The sequence below is a fragment of the Sander lucioperca genome, chromosome 1, assembly GCF_008315115.2.
Source record: "Sander lucioperca isolate FBNREF2018 chromosome 1, SLUC_FBN_1.2, whole genome shotgun sequence".
In the NCBI taxonomy this organism is placed as follows: Eukaryota; Metazoa; Chordata; class Actinopteri; order Perciformes; family Percidae; genus Sander; species Sander lucioperca.
The window spans coordinates 9826940-9846726 of record NC_050173.1 but is presented as its reverse complement, the minus strand read 5'-3'; the positions used below and the strand labels follow the sequence as shown (position 1 = coordinate 9846726).

The 19787-nt window shown below is 41.5% G+C and overlaps 2 protein-coding genes across 2 annotated transcripts; both read right to left on the bottom strand.

Moving 5' to 3' along the window:
• Nucleotides 1-129: 129 nt before the first annotated feature.
• On the bottom strand, nt 130-3048 carry nfkbil1 (nuclear factor of kappa light polypeptide gene enhancer in B-cells inhibitor-like 1). Its single transcript, XM_031277958.2, has 4 exons — nt 2611-3048; nt 2407-2519; nt 1581-1692; nt 130-1497 (listed from the first exon to the last, which is right to left on the bottom strand). Exons 1-4 carry the CDS (start codon nt 2972-2974, stop codon nt 908-910), a joined length of 1179 nt encoding a protein of 392 aa, XP_031133818.1. The 5' UTR covers nt 2975-3048; the 3' UTR covers nt 130-907.
• A 5807-nt stretch (nt 3049-8855) lies between these two features.
• On the bottom strand, nt 8856-11004 carry LOC116035135 (apelin receptor B-like). Its single transcript, XM_031278092.2, has one exon. The coding sequence runs from the start codon at nt 10905-10907 to the stop codon at nt 9840-9842; it is 1068 nt and encodes a 355-aa protein (XP_031133952.1). The 5' UTR covers nt 10908-11004; the 3' UTR covers nt 8856-9839.
• Nucleotides 11005-19787: the final 8783 nt, after the last annotated feature.

The window sequence follows — 19787 nt, the reverse complement described above, 5'->3', positions numbered from 1 at the left end:
CTTATTCTGTATGGTTCCATCACTGAAAGCAGGCCGACCATCTGCTTTTCTTTGTGTGTGAAAGCCTTTATTGAGGTTGTTTCAGGATGATATGTTAATTTTTATGTTTTCTGAACATAGACCTGCAGATCACAGATATGAACATTTATTTGATGAGACGTACATGCTTTAGGTGTAGAAATACCGGTGGTAGGCCCAAGTGACTCAACAAAAATGTTACTCAAGGTTAGAGGATTCTGGATGAGGTTAATTTTATTTTCTTTAAATCAGGAATTGACCAGAAGCATGTTAAATGCAGAGTGTTCAATCCAGTATAAAACCACTCTGTGTGTACCATCTCTGCTGTTTCAATCCTGCAAGTACACACTCACATTTCAGGAAAATGTCAGGTGGAAATATTTACAATAGAGGCAGAGGCTTTTGTCTCAAGTGACTTACATTCTTTCCCCACACAAAAACACATCAGGAGCATGGTGGGGGTCTACTTCGATGGCAGCCCTAAACGTTACAGAAGAAAGCTTGTAACAAGAAGGTCGCTGGTTCGATCCCAAGACTCAGCATAGATCGGAGCATAATTACCACCCATGTTGTTCTTGTGCAAGGCCAGTAACCCTCAACTGCTCACTGGTCAGACATTGTACTGGGCAGCTTCCAGGTGTGTGTGTGTGTGTGTGTGTGTGTGTGTGTGTGTGTGTGTGTGTGTGTGTGACCTGAAATCTTCTCCCTAATGTGCATAAATGCCAAGAGGGACCCTCGGGTTGTGCTACTGGTGCTGTTTGTCTGTAGGAATTTCACCTGATGAAGTTCTTGTTAAACAGTGTGCTGAAAGTTGTTGTTCTTTTGCATTAATGGAACTCATTTTGGATAGAGTTCAGTCTGTTCACAGAGTTTTCCAGACAAGCAGATTTTAAGTCCTCAGACTCTGGGCCAGTCTGTTGAGCTCCTGCGACAGAGCTGTAACTGTATCCAGGATCCGTTTCTTGTCCTTCTCCTCTAACCGAGCTTCACATCGCTGAGCAAATTTATCAGGGTGCCACAGCGCTTGCTGCTTCCGGAGCATTTTACGAAACACTGGCACGTCCTTTCTGTCCACGCCGTGCAGCATCACATCCAGCATCTCCTGTACTGTACCTCGTGGAGCTGGCCAGGGGATGTCGCTGTAGCTCAGCTTTGTGCCACCAGATGAAGAGCCACCATCAAAAGTAGCTGCACATCTTTCATCGTACCTGCGCTTCCTACCCTGCCGAGTCTCTTCCTCTTTACGTGCTGCTCGTGCCAGATACTCTTCGTGTTCCCTCTGCAGCCTCTTATGCAGCTCCTTGTTGCTTTTCTCGTCCTGCTCTCTCTCTTGTTTACTCTTCTTTTTTTTCCATCCAGAAGACGACGCTGCCAGTCTTTGAGCTTCAGCGTGCTTTTTATTGAAATAATCATTTCTAATACGGTCAGCCCAGTCCCCAAAGTCTTCCTCGTCATCATCGACAGGAAGAAAGTCATCGGCTGTGAAACAAATATAGCAGTGTTATTATCTAGTGCAGAACGTCAAAATAAAATGTTGCATTAAAGAAGGAGTTTACATTTACCATCATATACTCCAAAGGTTTCACAGAATTCATCCTCGCATTCACCAAACAGCTTTTCCTGCCACTCCTTCTCAGGGTCTCTTTCAGTTGGACTGCTCATGTTTTCTGCACTCTGAAGAATATAAGAAAATTATAAGTAAATATGATCTTTAAAAAATAAAATAATAATATACTAGAGCTGGGCGATATGGAGAAAATCAAATATCACAATATTTTTTACCAAATACCTCGATATCGATACCGCAACGATATTGTAGCATTGACTATTGGTGCTTTCACAAAATATTTACACAATGAGATTTTTGATAAATAATCATCAGTAATGTGGATATAATGACTAAGTGGGTAAAGGCAAATAATAGAACAGTTACAACAGTCTGGTAAGTTCAGAAAATGACACCACTTTACTGTAATGCAGCCTTTAAAACCAGGAAAACACAACACTTATGCCATATTACGATATCCAAAATCTAAGACGATATCTAGTCTCATATCACGATATCGATATAATATCGATATATTGCCCAGCTCTATAATATACTGTGGTATATGTAGGATAATGTTCAGTAGTTCACCTAAATGATTGACCAGCTAATCGTTTTAAAAAACCCTTTTTTAGTTTTGGTCAGGAGAAACAAGCACTTTGACATTTGGCCTCTGTGACTTGGTGGCAGGCATTTTTCATTCTCTTTTTTTCTCCTGTCTGACATTTCATAGACTCAATGACATACACATAGGTCTACGATGAAAATAACCATTAGTTACAGTCTTACAAAAACAAAAGAAGACAGCTAGGAACAGTATCTGACTATGGACAGCAATGTACCTTTTTATGTTTCCTCCAGTTCAGCAGGTCTTGAGGTGTGACTCCAGCGCTGTTGGAAGCGTTCAAAGCTTCTGGACAGCTCTTTATGATAGGCTCAACCAGGTCACCATACGCTGAAGGAAAAACCACAATACAAGCTAAGATATGAACAATTATGGGTAATGTTTATAACTTAACAACAGATTCTCTCTCTGTCCTCCTCACCTGTTTTCCCGTGTTTAAGAGCCCTGTTGACTGCGATGTGTAACGCCGTGTCTCCTTTGCGGTCCTTCTGGAGAACATCGGCTCCGTGTTTCAGCAGCAGCCGCAGCACAGCGTCGTCTCCCAGGCTGCAGGCTAGATGCAGCGGGCTCCTCTGCCTCCTGCCCTGGTAGAAGCTCACATCCAGGTCCCGGTGCTTCCGCAGGTACGACTTCAGCTTCAGCAGACTGCCCTCCTCCACGTATTTCCACACCCGCTTCTGTTTGCGAGACACCATGCGGACTGAATACAGAGCAGACTGTGAAAAAAGGAGGTTAGGAGACGTTGTTATGTTCGCTTCGAAGAACCTTAGCATCATGCTTAGCATCGGCTAATCCGGTCCTTCTTCTTAATGACTCCGAAGCTTGCATCAGCTCGGACACCAAAGTTCCGGGTACAGAATTGTCATGGTGGTCACCAGGTGTCAGTGTTGTCCATCTTTATAAACCAGCTATTAATTGATCAAGTAAATCCGTGTTACGGTTACATGCCACTTTTATTGACTCAGCAACACACTGTAGCTAGACAGGATGCCCTTTCATGCATTTTGCATTCCTCCCTTCTCTCCCCTTATGGGAAAACAAAGCCCCAGTGTCCCACTATTCATCCTATGCAATTTGGTTTACAGAAAACTGGAAGAGTTACACACTACAGTGATGTTCTTCATACTTTCAGCCATTTTCTACAAGGCTAATTACTCGGTGTCTCAGCCTCCCTTCAACAGGCCAACTGTCAGGACGATGACATGTAGAGTTCATCTGTGTGCTTCTGTGTGTGGGTATACACCCCTGCATCAGTGGTTAATCATTATTATTTTTTCAAAAAATGTACTCTGGTAACTAACACTTATGTGATCTTGTACTTATTTCAAAATTCTAGGCCATAACATTTTTTTATGAACTACTATTTGTTATGACTCAGTGTGTGGGGGTGTAGTAAAGTAGCCTAACTGTTTCAGCTGTCTGAAATCTGACTGAAAATGTCTCACTGTAGACTACAGTTTAAGGAATGAATGAACAAACAATCCTTATTTAAAATTATTTAAAAAATAATAGAGGCAGGCAGATGTTTATTTTTAAAGGCCAGTTATTTCATGGGTCCAGGATACTATGCATCCTGATAAAGTTCCCTTGACCTTTATGAATTATAATAGCCCCACATCATCACATACCCTTCACCATACATAGAGATTGGCATGGGGTACTTTCCATAAAATCATCTCTCAATGCAAATCAAACCAGCTATTAGGTTAACTGAAATAAAACCTTGCCAATCTCTAGGTATGGTGAAGGGTATGTGATGATGTGTGGCTATTTTAATTCCAAAGGCCAAGGGAACTTTATCAGGATGCGTAGCATCCTGGATCCATGAAATAACTGGCCTTTAAAAATAAAAATCTGCCTGCCTCTATGGGAATTTAACATAGGGGTGTACTTACTTATGCCCCCTGTATTTTAAGGAATAACATTTATTTATTTATGATACATTATTCATTCACAAAGAAAATTGGTGTCCTTAAAGGTTGGATTTTTCCTATTTCTTTTTTTAATTAAGGCATTAAGATCAATTTCCAAAAGATGATTTTTTTATTCCTCTTTTTAGTCAATTTTAGTATGGGTTCATAAACTTATGAGCACCACTGTGTAACCTAAATTACAGGGAGTCATTTAACTGAAGGATTATATTTTTGTTCAATGACACCTGCATGGCCCATTTGTGGGTTGTGACCCTGTCTTTTTTATTATTATTAATATTTATTATTGTAGATGCATGTTTGACTTTAAGTAAACCCACTGTGACCAGTTTAATTTTGCATATGATTGGTTACCTCTAATTACTTATATTTCTATTTAATAAAATGTCTATAACTTTAGTCTTAGGACTTTACCTGTGATGCGCGTGATGCTGCATCAACTGTGCTGTGACGACCGGAAATGTCTTTTACTGTCGACTAGAGTTTGAAAAGTCTTTATTCAAACGCTCCCCTTGAATTTGGAAAGTAGAGCGGATTAGAGGGAATTCATTTCTAGTGAGAGTTTTTTTGGTTATTTAAAGCAGTTTATTACTGTCTTACTTCATTTCTGGAGGGGAAATTAAGGTTGCACATTTCATTTGGTCTATAGGAGCCACAACCCCTGGTTCCCTGACAGACTGACAGCAGTTTAATATGTTGTGAGATTAAAGCCATAATTTCACATCTGCACTGCAGGTGTTAACTAAATCAACGAAACCTGCACCACTCAACCTCTTAGGGTGTTGTTCTTGTCTAATTTCTTGCTTGCTCGTGTGCTCGCCTGTGCAGATATGTTTACCTGCAATGCATATGTCACTGCAGCTGAGCCTCTGAACTGGATCGCTCCTGCTGCAAATGACAGGGCTTCCATTTAGGCCCGAGGGAGGCAAGGATGCACAATGGAGAGGATAGAGGAGAGAATGAAGGGGCACTTTGTGCCTTGTGAAGAGGATGATCTTCTCTGAGATTCACATAACTCCCAAGATCCGGAGTCACCCAAAGCTTGGGCACTTCCACTCTTTTTTGCTGTCGGAAACGACGTGTCTCCACTAGCGATGGCCGTCTTGTGTGAACGCCTTTGAAATATCTGCCATCTCAGGAGAGACGGAGTGCAAGCAGAGAGTGTGGAAGAAAGAGACATCTGATTTGTCACCTCAGGTGTTTGAGTCACATGTTGGCCACATGTGTGCATTAAGCTTTATTGCCTTTATTTCAGTAGGCCTTGCTCCTCTTTGTCTCCAACTGCAACTTGTCTCAAACTCTCTGAGAAGATAACTTGTCACATGTTTCCTCACAAACCCAATGTAGAAGAGTGTCTGAAGCAAGCACCCATGTCCTCAAAGACCTCAGGAGGAGCATGCATGGAGGCCCTAAAAGCAGAGAGATGCCTCTGAAAGACAGGATATCCCCGGTCAGGAACTCCTACCTCTCCTTTCCTGCCTGGCCTGCTGACTCCTATCCTGTCCGTGAGGTCCTTTCGTCCTCCTGGGATGGTGCAGGGAGGAGCGCTGCAAGACCGGTAGGCAGGAAGCCGAGGGTCCTCCAAGACGCTCCAGGGGTCAGCATCTCATCCTAACACGCTATGGTCAGACCAGGCTCAAGGTCCGGTCTGCTGGTTGAGCTGCTCAGCCTCCATTGTTAGGATGGAGGAGAAATGTGTGCACACTTCCTCTGTCTATTTTCTGCATGGCCTGGATTATTGGGTTCTGATTTATGACAGCTAAACATGCTGCCAACAAACAGCAGGGCTGGCTGCGAGCCTAATTTAAAACAACACAAAGGCTATTTGTCAGCCATTGATATGACAATGAATGAGTTAAGGTGTGCACCCCTATAGAAACTCGGCCTTCCTACCTTTGCCTTTAGGTTCTTTTATTATGCATTACGTGGTAAACAAACATTGTCCCGTCTGGGGAAGTTTTTGGGTTTGGCCTTTTTTTTACCATCTGCATTGTGCTGTGTTTATAGATCACCTCTAAAGACAGAGAGGATTTTAGGTTTCTCTCCATCCAGACGAAAAGGGTCAGTTCAGGAAATAAAAAAACAAGAAAACAAAAACAAACACATATTTGACAGCTTACCTTCAGTTGTATTTGACTCAATGTGTTACATTAACACGCATCTTCTAGATTATTATCTCTGTAAATTGCACATATTTTTTATACTTTATACTGTGAACTTTTGCACATTCTTTAATTTTCTTCTCTCAATATTTTGGAAATCCTACCCTCTTTCCTTTGCATTTGAAAAATGTCCATATTTACCATACATTTTCTTTATATTTCTTATCGTACATATTTCTATTTTCTATTTATGATTCTTGACTTTTGCAATACTTTTACATTTTTGGTAAAAGGTGTCCTTACCAGACAAAGCGCTTTACAATTTGCATCTCATTCACCAATTCACACACCACATTCAAACACCGATGTTGGCGGAGCCGCCATGCAAGGTGCTGGCCTGACATCGGGAGCAACTTGGGGTTCAGTGTCTTGCTCAAGGACACTTCGACATGCTGACAGGAGAAGCCACTCTACCTCCTGAGTCACAGCCGCCCCTTTTATTTTCTCTTACTATCTTTATTGTTATTCACCAAAATATAGGCATCATTTCTAATGTTGCAGTCGGTTGACATTGAGTACATTTTATTGTATAAATTAAATATATGTTTTGTTCGTAAAATCTTACTTTATTCTGAAAAGTAGCAACAAATGTTAAATACATGTAATTGAATGAAAATAGCAGTATTTACCTTTTGTAGTGTGGTGGAGCAGATGTATAAATGTACCTTAGTTACAGTTTCATGTGAAACTCTAATACTTCTCATTGCCTGACCCTTTGACTGGTTTCTTCATAGTGGAAATAATGAGGATTATTTCTAAACATGTATGATATAAACATTTAGTTCAGAGTAACGCAGACTAATGTTGTCAGAAGTGTTTAAAAAGACTGTTGTATGAGGTGTTAATTGTGGTGTCTACAAGATACTATTATGGATATAATTAGTGGTTTGAGTTCATTATATTTTGATATTTTATGGAGCTTTGATTTTTGTTCTCATCAGTGTTTTCAGACAACAGTGGTGCTCATCTTTGCACGGACAGAACTACTGTCTCCTCCTTCCAGATGCAGAACACAATAATGTTTTAGTTACATCATCAATACAGAGAATAATGCTACTTTTTAAGTAGTTGGCTGAAGTAAATGTTAAATGATAATACATGCTTGTGAATGTATTGTCAACAATGCTGTTCTACAGTAGTTGTTTGTCATTTCTTAGAGAGGGAGAACTGTTTATACCCTCAGGATTCCCCGCGGCAAGCCTGCTTCCAGTGTAGACACGCTTAATTTTCACACTCTGTTATTACAGAGGAATAAAAACATTTGTGTAATAATTTCTAAACAGTCATCTCAGACAAACACCCAGCCTACGGAGGATCAAAGAGCATAAATCCCTTTTCTCTCGTAGCTCTTTGTTTTCTAGCTTTGGCAAAGTTCGTGCCATGAAATCTTGGTAACACGATCACATAGCTCCATAAAACTTGAAAAACCATGAAAATAATCTGTCCAGATTATCTTTCACAATGGGCTTTGACTTTGATGCTGACAAGTGGAGGATAATGTGACAAATCGGCCTGTAAAAATTAGCTGCTGCATGGATTTTTAAAATGTGTGCTGTTTCACCAATACAACATGTTGTTGTGCAGACTCTGCCTGTATGGATTGTGCCACTATTTAATCTACTGTTGGACCATTTTTATTTTCAGCAAGCTGTACAATGCAAGTAGTTTCAGGAAATTCTATACAATCTTTCTTGACTAAATTCAGACATCTATTTAACAAAGATTTCGTTGCATGTCTGTGTTTGTGTCTTGGCTCAGATGAGATTAAGCAGAGTTGGGACAGCGATGAAGGAAACGGAGTGGATGTTGCAGCAGCTGTTGGATTTCTTTTCTCTTCCAATGACAAGAATGTTTTCAGAATTCACCTGTGAAATTAAAGACACATATTTCCTTCTACAAGGAGTCACATTTACCTAAATGGGACATAACTGTAATTGTGGGTGATTTAGACTAAGCCATTCTCTGTCACAGGTATTACACAGGGACAGATAGTTGACTACAAGTCAGTAACCAAGGATTAGTCCGATCCTTCTGTCTCCCTGCTGTTGCTGATTACATCCCGTAAAAAGCTCTTTACGGTCAAAATCACTGAACTCTAATTTAAAGCTCAGCAATCTGTTGTGGCATTTGTTTGCAAAAAAACACACATCCAACTATGCTTCATCATGATAGACTAACAACACAGAGACTCATTAGGATGTATTTTGGGATATATTGGTACAGAAAAAAAGAACCCTGTAATTGTGGTAATTAACCCTTAGGACTTTAATATATCTGGGACAAAGCCAAATGTCCTGTGGTTGATCCAATTTAGAAACTTTTGTTCTCACTGATTGTTTGTGTGAGCAAGTTGTAAGGAGGAGAAGAAAACAAACATGCTAGAAGAGGGAAACAGAAGTCAAACATGCATTTCCTGCAGACACATGCTTTGATTTCAACCCTGCGAAACACAATGAGAGGGAGACTGCCTCCCCTCAGCAATGCACCAACAGGAAGACGCACATTCACTGGATAGAAGAAAATACATTCCAGCGAGACTTACCAAGCTATCACAAGTGACCAGAGAGAGAATATTTGTTTTCAAAGCACTTTTTTTTAATTACAAATCATAAACAATCAATTCAAAATGATGTGGATTCACAAAATGCTTTCATGTATTTGTCAGGAACAAATTCAACGTCATTCTGATGCTCAATGACAATCACGCACGCACGCATGCACGCACACACACACACACACACACACACACACACACACACACACACACACACACGCACACACACACACACACACACGCACACACACACACACACACACACACACACACACACTCCAGCAGACTGTCAAAGCAGTCACCTTTTAATTGGGCCCTCCACTAGCCTGAAAACATTTGTCAGCTGCCATCTGTCTGTCTGTCTATCTGAGACTCCCTCCCCCTCTCCCCTCTCTCCCGTCTCTCCTTACAACACTCTTATCAGACACCAACACCTCTTACCAACTGGCACACCCTTTCTACACACACACTTATACGTAACACTGCTGGCTGCGATACAGATACTACAGTTTGAGCTGGTGAGCCGGGTAGTCTGGTAGATATCACGCCTCAAGTGCTTACAAATGAAAAAAGAACAGCAGGGGCAAATGCATGAGTAATACACTTCACCGGGACTTAAGTACCGGAGTTCAGAGATCTAAAGTTCAGCATTTGCATAGAAGTCCACAGGAGAACACAAGCATGTCGTCATTTTAAAACACATTACACCTTTTCCAAAAAAGTCTGGTTTATGCTTGGTCCCTTGTATTAAATAGTTCAGTTTTGCTTCCCTGCTCCTAAGTGAGGCTGGACTTTGAGTGTGGTCAGACCCCAAAACCACACGCCCAACTGTTGTCTTCAAGAAAATACCGACAGTAGTCCACCTAGCCAGAGAGGAGCAAAGGTGACACCCCGAAACTGACTGCAGACGATCTGTGAGCAAGCACCAAGCGCTGTACAGTTTTGATTTACCTGCATTGTTCTGCATTGTTCACCCAGCATGCATCTGGGCCCTCAGTTGTCGTCACACCTTCGTGGCCAGAGACTGAGCCTCTGTCTTCTGAGAGGACAGGGAACTGACAGGGCTTGCATGCAAGGACTTCTTCAGGTTGAGTAGGCACAGACACTGGGATCTGAAGCGCAGGTCGAAGAAGGCGTAAAGAAAGGGGTTGAGGCAGCTGTTGACGTAGGCCAGGCAGGTGGCGTAGGGGTGAGCCAGCAGCAGGAAGCGCAGGAACGCACAGGTGGCGGGAAACAGCTGCAGATATGAGAGGGCGTCAGCACTTTTCACAACATGGAAGGGCGTCCAGCAGGCGGCAAACACCACTACCAGCGTGGTGATGATCTTCAGCAGCCTCCTCTTACGCTGGTCCTCTTTGCGCAGAGTGTTGAAGTGGCGGGTGATGGTGGAGCCGATAAAGCCGTAGCACACCATCATCGCCAAGAAAGGTAGAAGAAAGCCCAGAGCTGAGGAGGAGATGCTGAGACCGGCGATCCAAAAGTTCTCTTGATCTTTCTTGGTCATCACCAGGCTGAAGTCCATAGCGCAGGATGTGTGGTTGATGTTGACATCAAATTTGGTGGTGCGGAAGACCAGAGTCGGGGCAGCCAGGAGACCAGACAGTGTCCAGATGGCTGCCAGGGAGGCTTGCATGTGGCCACGTGTGCGCAGCTGGGTGCTGGACAAGGAGTGGACGATGGCCAGGTAGCGGTCGAAGCTCATGCAGGTGAGGCAGAAGACGCTGGCGTACATGTTGAGCAGGACCACGTAGCTGCTGATCTTACACAGAGCCACTCCGAAGATCCAGTCGTAGCCCTTGGCGGTGTAAACGGCCCACAGAGGAAGAGTGACCACAAAGGTGAGGTCAGCCAGTGCCAGGTTGCCGATGTAGACGTCAGCAGCTCGCCGCTTACCCTGGGCTCTCCACACGGTGAAGATGACCACCCCATTTCCAGAGAGGCCGAGGATGAAGATAAGCATGTACAGCACCGGGATGACAGAGTATGATGGTGTCCACTCAGAATAGTCACACATGGTGGAGTTTTCTGTCTCATCATAGTAGTAGTAGTCTTCATTTGTCTCCATCTCCATTTTCTCTTCTTTTCTATTAGTAATGAAAAAGACAAATCTGTTTGCTGCAGATAGATCCACAGTAGTTACCAGCACTCTCAAGTCTGTTGCTACATGAGAAATCTGCCCACGCTTATATACCCCCCCAGATTTGTACCCTCCCAGGATGCCCCCTCCTCCCCTCCCACTGCCCTCCTCCTCTCTGCTCTGAAGAACATGCTCTATCACTGCGTACACGCCCACCTCTCTCTTTATTAATTTGTAATTTGTACACAACATAATGCATAGTGGAGTCACTTCAATGCATGTAATATGGGTTGAAAATGCTAGTAATTTTTGCTGGTAATGATAGTATTCTTTTTTTGGATATCCCATTTTCTTCACATTTCATGCACAAAATTTGGGCTGCAGAAATTTATCTCCAGGGGCAAAATGAAACTGTCCAAAGTATAAATCTAAACTTGCCACAGATATAATTGCAACCTTTTGTTTTACTTCAGGGAATGAAAGTTAATAAGACATGTTTGGACAGAAGCCCATGTGGCAAGTCTAGGCATGACATGTTTGAAGTAGTCAATTTCAATATCAATTGAGAGTGCTTCTGGCACCGGAGCACTCTGCCGAAATCCGAATGGGCTGCACTATTTACATTCCTATGTCTGTTTTTTTCGTGTCTGTACATGTTTAAACAAGTAGAACCACAAACTAAAGACAAAAGCATTAAGGTTTAATGAACTGTAGGTTAGACAAACAAAAATTTGACCTCAGACCTTTAATTGAAAATATACAATAATTATACAATAAGTATTAACAGAAAGAAAACATACTTAGAAACATGTTTAATAGCCTTCAGTTAAAGTACAACATTTTATTTCCATTCAACTTCAACTGAAGAGAGAAACTGACAAGATTTTACAATAGTAAAAATTTAGTTTAAAAAAACCAAACTCTTTTACTTAATGTGTTTAAAATAATAATTAAAAAAAAATGATTATAATTATCATTATACATTTAGGTATCAGTTTTTTTAAAAAAAGTTTAAAGTGCCTAATAAACAACAAAATTGAAAAATGACAGCCAGTATGACAATACACAATAAAATGACATAAAGCATGGGTAGCATATATTAACAAAGACATACATTAATAAAAACTACAAAATAAAAGCTTTGCTTTATTATTGAATCCTAAAATCAATTTTAAAACTCAAATGCATCCTGTGAAAACTGAGGGCAAATAATGTAATGTGATATATTTCATCACTACTTGCATTTGTGCATGCTCAAATATACAATTAACCTGAAAAACAACTGAACACATTGTTTTAAGTTGCAAAACTTTATGTTAAAATTTATAAAGGAAAGTTTCCAAAGATACTAAATATGTCAGGCTAAATTAGAAAAATTATACACAAGTTATTTTTATGTGATTGCATGCTGCTACCATAAAATAGTGTTGGGTTTGAGTATTTAAATGTAAACATCCTTATAACTTCAATGAAGAGTTGTAACAAGCTGGTACAGAACATATGTGTGATAATGTCAGACAGTGTGGAATAGAGCTTTAAAGTTACTTAAGGGGAAACAAAAGTGGAGATCATTTTAAGAGGTTATACAAGTAACACTCTTCTTCTGTCTTCCTCTTCTTCGCTGTCTCTTGGGTGTATTTGTTAGCCCAGGTGGGTCAGCTCAGTCTTCAGTCTGCTCCGTCTCTCAGCAGAGAGGCAGCAGTGGCGCCGGGGCACCGACCTTTAGACACAACTACTGTATCACTCAACAATCTTTTTCTCCACTGATCCCTTCCTTCACCCCTCCATCCTCCTCCTTTCCCTTCCCCGCTCATCTCCGCCTTCCTCTGATTATGAAGATGAAGACTGCTTCCCGTCTTCCTCTGCTTTCACCAACGTCATTTACTCTCAGTAAACTGTTTGTTGTTGCCAATTATTGTGATGCGATCTTGTGGCATTTGTTAATCAAACTGATGTGATTGTGTTTGTGTGCCTCCTCCTAAACTCTGTCCTCTCTTCCTGCGCTTGATTGTCCTTCCAGTTCTTTGTCCGTCCGGCAGAACAGGAAAAAAAGCATAAAGCAAACTTCCTATCTGTGCTCTGGTGGGACTGAGGCCTGTTTTTAGCTGTGTTCGCTGACAGGGATGTGAATATACAGCTAAATAAAACATCAGGCCTTGATGAATACAATCCACCCCACTCACTTTTCCCCAAAATCCCCTTATCAGCCTTGATGGAACAGTTTTACAATGATATGATAAGAAACATAAGAGAAAAAATAAGTTTGCTGCAGATAGAGAGACCATGCAACATGACAAAAATCCCAATTATTCCTCTTTTTGGCTTTTAGGAGTGACAAGTTCCAGTTGGACTGACCTTGAACCTCTTTGCTGAGCCTCCATCTTTTCATTCAGCATACCAGATACCACATTCAGCTCTTGTTTTTCCTCTTAATAGCCCACCTGTGTCTCACAATTGATTGTTGTTATTGTTGTTGCTGTCCTCTCATGTGTGGCCTTGTGCTGTAAACCACACACCATGAAGGCACCAAGACATTCCTCGTGTTTTTGCACTCTTATTCAACCACACCAAGGCGTTTCATCCATCTTTCATCCTTCATTCGGCTGTCATCCATAAGCGATGAGTCAGTAGCAGACAGCACATCCGGGGGATATAGAAAAGGATAAGTACTTGCTTCTCAAAATCTACACAAAGGCAGAAAGACACAGAAAGAACGCTACAGTGGCAAACTGTCTGTGTGGCTGCAGAGCTTCTCTTTGATCTTTTATCGTGACCTTGGGTGTTTGCGAGTTTATGAGTCTGTTTTTGGTGATACTCACAGCGCCAGAAGAGCGTGAGGTGTGTGTTCTTGTTGTTTAGGTGTGTGTGGGGGTCTGACAGTTGTTTGATGTGTGCGTGTTAAGCTGTCACGGACCACATGCACGGGCCCCCTCTGTTGCTGAGACAGCTGGTTCCTTGAGGCTTTGTTTGTGATCTGACCAACTCTGAGCCAGACTGGAGCTCCTCAGAAAATTCATGATATCACACGTCTGACCTGATAGCAGCTTGACAGCCCTGATGATAAACAGACCCTTAGGCAAATACCTGAGCCATCAGCACCATTTACATTACCAATCACATTAACAGTCTGATCCGCGCTATTAATTATCTGAATGCTGTCACAGTTAACACTTCCAGCAGCACGGCTGGAAAGCTTGAACATTTGGGCGTTGCTGCAGCCTGCTCCACTTCTCTGCTCTCCCTTTACTCTTTTCAGCAAAGACCATGAGGTGATTGACACCAGCTTGTTAGACACAAAGGCCACCAGGATGGGAGAGGTTCACGCCTTTTCTTACTGTTCTAGTAAAGACTAATGTGGCTTCAGCTAGAGTTTAACAACATTTTGCATGGATGAAACAGTTTAGAGAAGCATCTGTAAATGACAAACCAGCAACCTGCTGGTGGCATTTCAGACTGTGTGAGAAAAAAAACGTTTGTTTTCTCCTACAGTAAAGCTGGTGCATGGAATAGGATTGGATATGATTGGACAGGACGAGGCAGGACAGGATGGCAGGGTAGCGTAGAATGGGATTCGACATGACAGAATACACTGACTGGCCTCATTCAAATGAACAGGTTGTCTGGGTTGACGGATAATTTGATGAATGCTGCAGCATAATTGTCCCATGTAGACTTATTTGATTTCTGGGTACTGGAACAGGCCAAGAACAGATTCTGAGTCCAATCTTGCCCCAGAAACACAGCCAATTCTACTGCCTTTTCTTCTCTTAAATCATAGATTTCTCCAGTATTGTCCACGTCACTTCTCCTGTTCAGTGTCATGGAATGTAATATGTAAGGTACAGGGAGGAAAAAGCATCCAGGTCCTACATGTTATTCTGTTTGAAAGGTCAGGAAACAGCCATGGTGCAGTCTTCTTGCTGAGTTTGTATCTACTGTATATGATAACGTGGTTTTTGGACCTCACTCAGCACACATGCACAACATGTTTTCATGACGTTACGGCCCTGATGACCCCACTGCCTTGGAGTCCCTCACACGTCCACAGAAGCAGCAGTTATTTTGAATGAACAGCTAAGACACACATGGATGTCCAATTTGTGTTTTCTGTTTGTGGGTCAGGCGACCGGAGGACTCTGTTGATATGAATCTTCCTGCTTTCAAGATGTTGTTGTCTTCTTGTGCCAGGAGCAGCTGAACAGAAATGTTTATCAAATATACTGTAAATGTGACAACGGGGGAGGGAAATCCCAAACAGTTTTCTCAAAAAGGTATAAATAGCTTAGACTTCAGGGTCACCAGTGAAAATATAACCATCAGAGAAAGGCGGGGCGCCTCCTTGTCTCTCACGCAGGACAGCTAAGGAGAGTTGAAATCAGAAAGAACAAAAGCGAGAGGTTCGTTATCATTTATAGAAACTGTGAGGTAACACTGCTGCTCCAAGTCATCATGAAAATTGTGGTTTGTTTAGGCAGACAAAGAGTTGTATCAGTGTTTGTTTTATGTTATGCATGCCACACTCATTGAAGGCCCAGCATGCTTTATTGCATACCATAATGAATTTACATAAATATAATGCACGCACACTGTTAGTTAATCATTCCTCACAACTGTTAGTCTTACTTGTCTCTCCAACGGGGCTGACGGGGTGTGTGTGTGTGTGTGTGTGTGTGTGTGTGTGTGTGTGTGTGTGTGTGTGTGAGTGATATGAAATGTAAAATACTGTTATTTGTTACATGTTTTTTTACTCATTAAGCGTGGTTTCAACTTTTAAAATGTTGTATTTGTGTTTTTCGAGGGACTACAGATGTAAATTAGCCAAAGGCTAACTCTGGTGCAACGCATCAAATGGTCACATTTATGTTTTAATTGCACACTGTCCCTTATAAATAAATGAAATATATAATGTGCAAAACCTACCAAGAAACTGCTTAAAAATAAGAAATATAGACCAATTGTGAAGAAAAGAGATACAGTCCAGAGCCTCCCTGCTGTCTAAACACCAGAAAGCTGCAGTAAAACCTGCACCCACATTTCCCTCTTCCCGTGAGGAAGGTCCAGCAGGCGAGTAACTGCCCTCTGCTGCACTCCCCACTACTCCCCCTGGATGTAAGACTGATATTGTTCACAAAAACGTGTGGAAAAACAGCGATGGGTCAGAGAACAGGAGGTAGTCTAGAAACTGTGTGAATTATTCTAAATGTACTGCAGGATTTACAAAAGTCTTTCATCCCTCACATGTAACATGAACTGTTTTATAGAGTTTTATGGCTGTCCGAACTTCACAGAGTTTTGAAACACAAGCCTCCAGTTTAGTCTCAAGGCTGAGAGATGTACACACACATACACACACCCATGCACAGAACACACTCCGCTATCCTAGTTCACACACTATGTAACACCCATGACTACTGGACGAAATACAATAAGCTATTGTAACCTCAAACCAAAGGTCTTGACGCCCATATGCTTTTGTCATTAGTCTCAATTATAACAGGCTATGAGGTCACTCGCTGATGTTCTCTCTGCATGCACACAAACACACAGAGAGAGAGAGAGAGAGAGAGAGAGACACACACACACACACACACACACACACACACACAAATGCAAATATTAATGCAAAAATAAAGTCCTGGCTATTTTGTTGCAGCCTAAGTTCCAAGGTATAATAACCCAAATGATCCTTTAACTCATTTTTGCAGGACATGTTGATGCTCAGTATCTGTGGAGCTCACGTGCACCCATGCACCAGATCCCTGTTTTATTCCAGACTTAATCTTTTTCAAAAAGGGTGACTTATTTTCTTTCTTACAAGAAAAACCACCAATTCTTCCCTTTGTTGGTCTCTTTATCTGTCTGTTTCTCTTACTGTTATCACAGGCTGCTCATGCTTCTCCTGCTCACCATCAATATCAGTCTGGCCAAGGTTTATCAGGGCAGGGCTCCTGTTCTCGCTCTCTGTCTCTCTCGCACACGCAGAGAGAGAGAGACCCCCCCTCCTGTGCATCCTCTCTCAGCTCTTGGCTTCCTTGATGGGGAAAGAGGGGACTAGATGGACGGGAAGAGAGGAGACAGTGGGGATGTGACACAACAATGGCAGGAAGTGACTTCAGATCAATTCAGATTAGTGCAAACACACCAACACAGAAGCACCAGGCTAACAAACATCCCTGGTGAAGAGATAAACATGCAACACAAACAGTGCCAAATAAATGTTGCAAAGCCTCAAAACCCTTCAAAACAGCAGCTTCCCTCATAATGTGTTACAGGCCATTTCTTCTTCTTTCATTACCAAAAAATAAGGTTATAACACTTTCTTCATTCTGTGGATGATATTTGTCGGGTATTCCGATTTACAATTTAATTATTTTAAACATACATAAACATGCACTGGGTAAATATCCTCATTCACTGTAATCATATGGTAAATCCAAAATGGTTTAACCACAAACAATTGCTGCTGTGGTTATTTTTGAAAAGTTATGAAGCTCCGTATTTCAAATGTGCGAATTAATATTTCACCATGATCTGACAGTGTTAACGGCAACAACTAACAGGCCTGGTTATTTCTTCCTGTCAACTCAAATTTATTTTTATAAAATACTGTATATTCAAACACAAGCCAAAGTGAATCAAAATGCTGCAAATAAACATATAAAAACATACACATTGAAACACAAAGGCACACCAAGAAACGTCTAGAATAAAAGCAAGTAGTTTGCAGGAAGTTGAAAAAGTCAACAGTGGGTGCAGTTTGAGGGGAGGGGGGGGGGAAATCAGAGGTCACATCGAGGTCCCTAAAACAGAAAACCTGATAGGTCTGGAGGATGTGTAACCTGCCCAACTTCAAACATACTGAAATCAAGTGTAAAGAAGCCAGAAGGTTATCTGCAGTATTCTGGATCAGCTGCTAACATGAAAAAAAACGACTGCTCAACATTAAAGTACAGGGACTTGGAGAAATCCAAGTTTGAGAATATAACATGAATGGATAGAATTGTACATTGTAAATAGAATGACAGTTACAGGATTTTACCTTTGCACTGACTTAAAACTACAGGAGACAAAAGTCCTCACACAATGTAAACCCACTCAGCACTGCACATCACTTCACAGCATCTCTGCTTTTTTTTTTTTTTTTGCATTGCTTCGGCTATGGACCATTTATATATATTTTAAGAAATTACTCACATTTTAGTAGTATAATCAATAATCTTAATGCCTGGGTTCTATTTTGCTATTCCTTTTTAGCAGAAAATGACCCGTTCACAGACCTTACACAGGAACAATAACTTGGATGTGGATCTGAAGTTGCTAAGCAGAACAAATCAGTCTTATGATGATTCATGATTCTGCTTGGACTCAGGGGGATCCCCGGCTGGAACCAAACAGGTGTGCGTTATTATATCCTATCGCTAATCATAACCCTGTGTCAAAAACCCTGATGGATCTGAGATCATTAGGGCTACATGTCCAGCTACTGTTATCCTGAGGAGAACCATAAAAGGACACACACACATCCTGTCCACTGTCCATTGAACGAGCATCTGTCTGACCCCTGACACCTTCCACTCCGACTCTGCTTCCTGTCCCACACGTGTAGCTCCGCTACTTGAAGCTTCTCATCAAAGCCTTTCCCTCAATACATAAAAAAGTCCCAAATAAGAGTGCTCAGTCCTCTTTTTACTCACATATACAGTGTGTAGACAAAATAAGGGGAATACTAATGTTTTTTTCTTCCTATTTCACCTATAGACACACAATTATTATATTAGATCACATCAAGCATACAAACGCAAACTGTAGAAAAGGCATGGCAGCTGCAATTCAATTTAACAATTCAAACTATTATCAACGGGTCACAGTTGTGTTTTTTGTTTTGTGCCCCTGCCCCGACCTCTACCCCTTCTAATCCCTTCTTTAGGCAGAGGGCATGATGGGGGATGGCAGGCTGGGGGATAAAGGTGCAGACCCTCGGTCCTTGTTACTAAAAAGCTTTAGAGGAGCTTTACAGCTCATGAAGCCAGACTTTAATCTCCCAGACGCTTCACACATATGTTTTCATGAGATCTTCCACCTCACTATACTAACCCACCCCCCATAAACAGCTACAGTGTATACACAGACATCACATGGGTGGGGTATCTGTTTACACACGCATACAGTGTATGAGCTTTGGATATAGTTGTACAATCAAAAATATAGGTACACAGAACATTTCAGTACTAAAAATTAAACTTGAGTGTGGAGATTAATTCTCCAGACTCCAGAATATTTTATAATTCATAAGCAAGTAAACTCTTTCATAGTTGTACCACAACATGCAAAGTGACCCAGAAGCATACATGTGGATACACCATAAAGGTACAGCATTTTTTCTGGTAGTTCAAGGTACAAATCTGTACCAGTTCAACCTGACCTTCTTCTCCCCAGTGGTGGTGGTTTGGCATTATTAAATTCAGTCAGTCGTGTTTACTGGAGGGAAGCAGGTGAGCGATCCTGTCCTTATAACAGCACTGGCCCTGATATATTCCAAAAAGGACACAAACACAGACAGTGGATGTAATTTTGTTTATACCACATGGGGTGTATACTATAGTACGATATATAGACAAGTTAAACTTTATAAATCTCATATAAGGGATTTTTTATTTCTTCACTCATGTGCAGTCAGTGCATGCGGTCTGCACTACGAACCCTTGCAGACACGGGCAAATGATAATATTTGCACCATGCAGTCCCTAGTGGGATCAACGTTTGTTGTCACACAATGCAACATTGATCCGACAATGGACTGCATTGGCCAATCAAAAATGTGCAAGAGTACTGTCTGGTAGATTACTTTGTAATGTGAACCTTACAATTGTTGAG

Bases quoted from the DNA above. Each gene is read 5' to 3' on its own strand.
- LOC116035135 (XM_031278092.2), bottom strand. From the start codon at position 10,907: ATGGAGATGGAGACAAATGAAGACTACTACTACTATGATGAGACAGAA.
- nfkbil1 (XM_031277958.2), bottom strand. From the start codon at position 2,974: ATGCTAAGCATGATGCTAAGGTTCTTCGAAGCGAACATAACAACGTCT. The intron at 2,520-2,610 runs GTGAGGAGGACA...TTTTTCCTTCAG, and splicing joins TCTTAAACACGGGAAAACAG to CGTATGGTGACCTGGTTGAG. The intron at 1,693-2,406 runs GTACATTGCTGT...TATATTCTTCAG, and splicing joins ACTGGAGGAAACATAAAAAG to AGTGCAGAAAACATGAGCAG.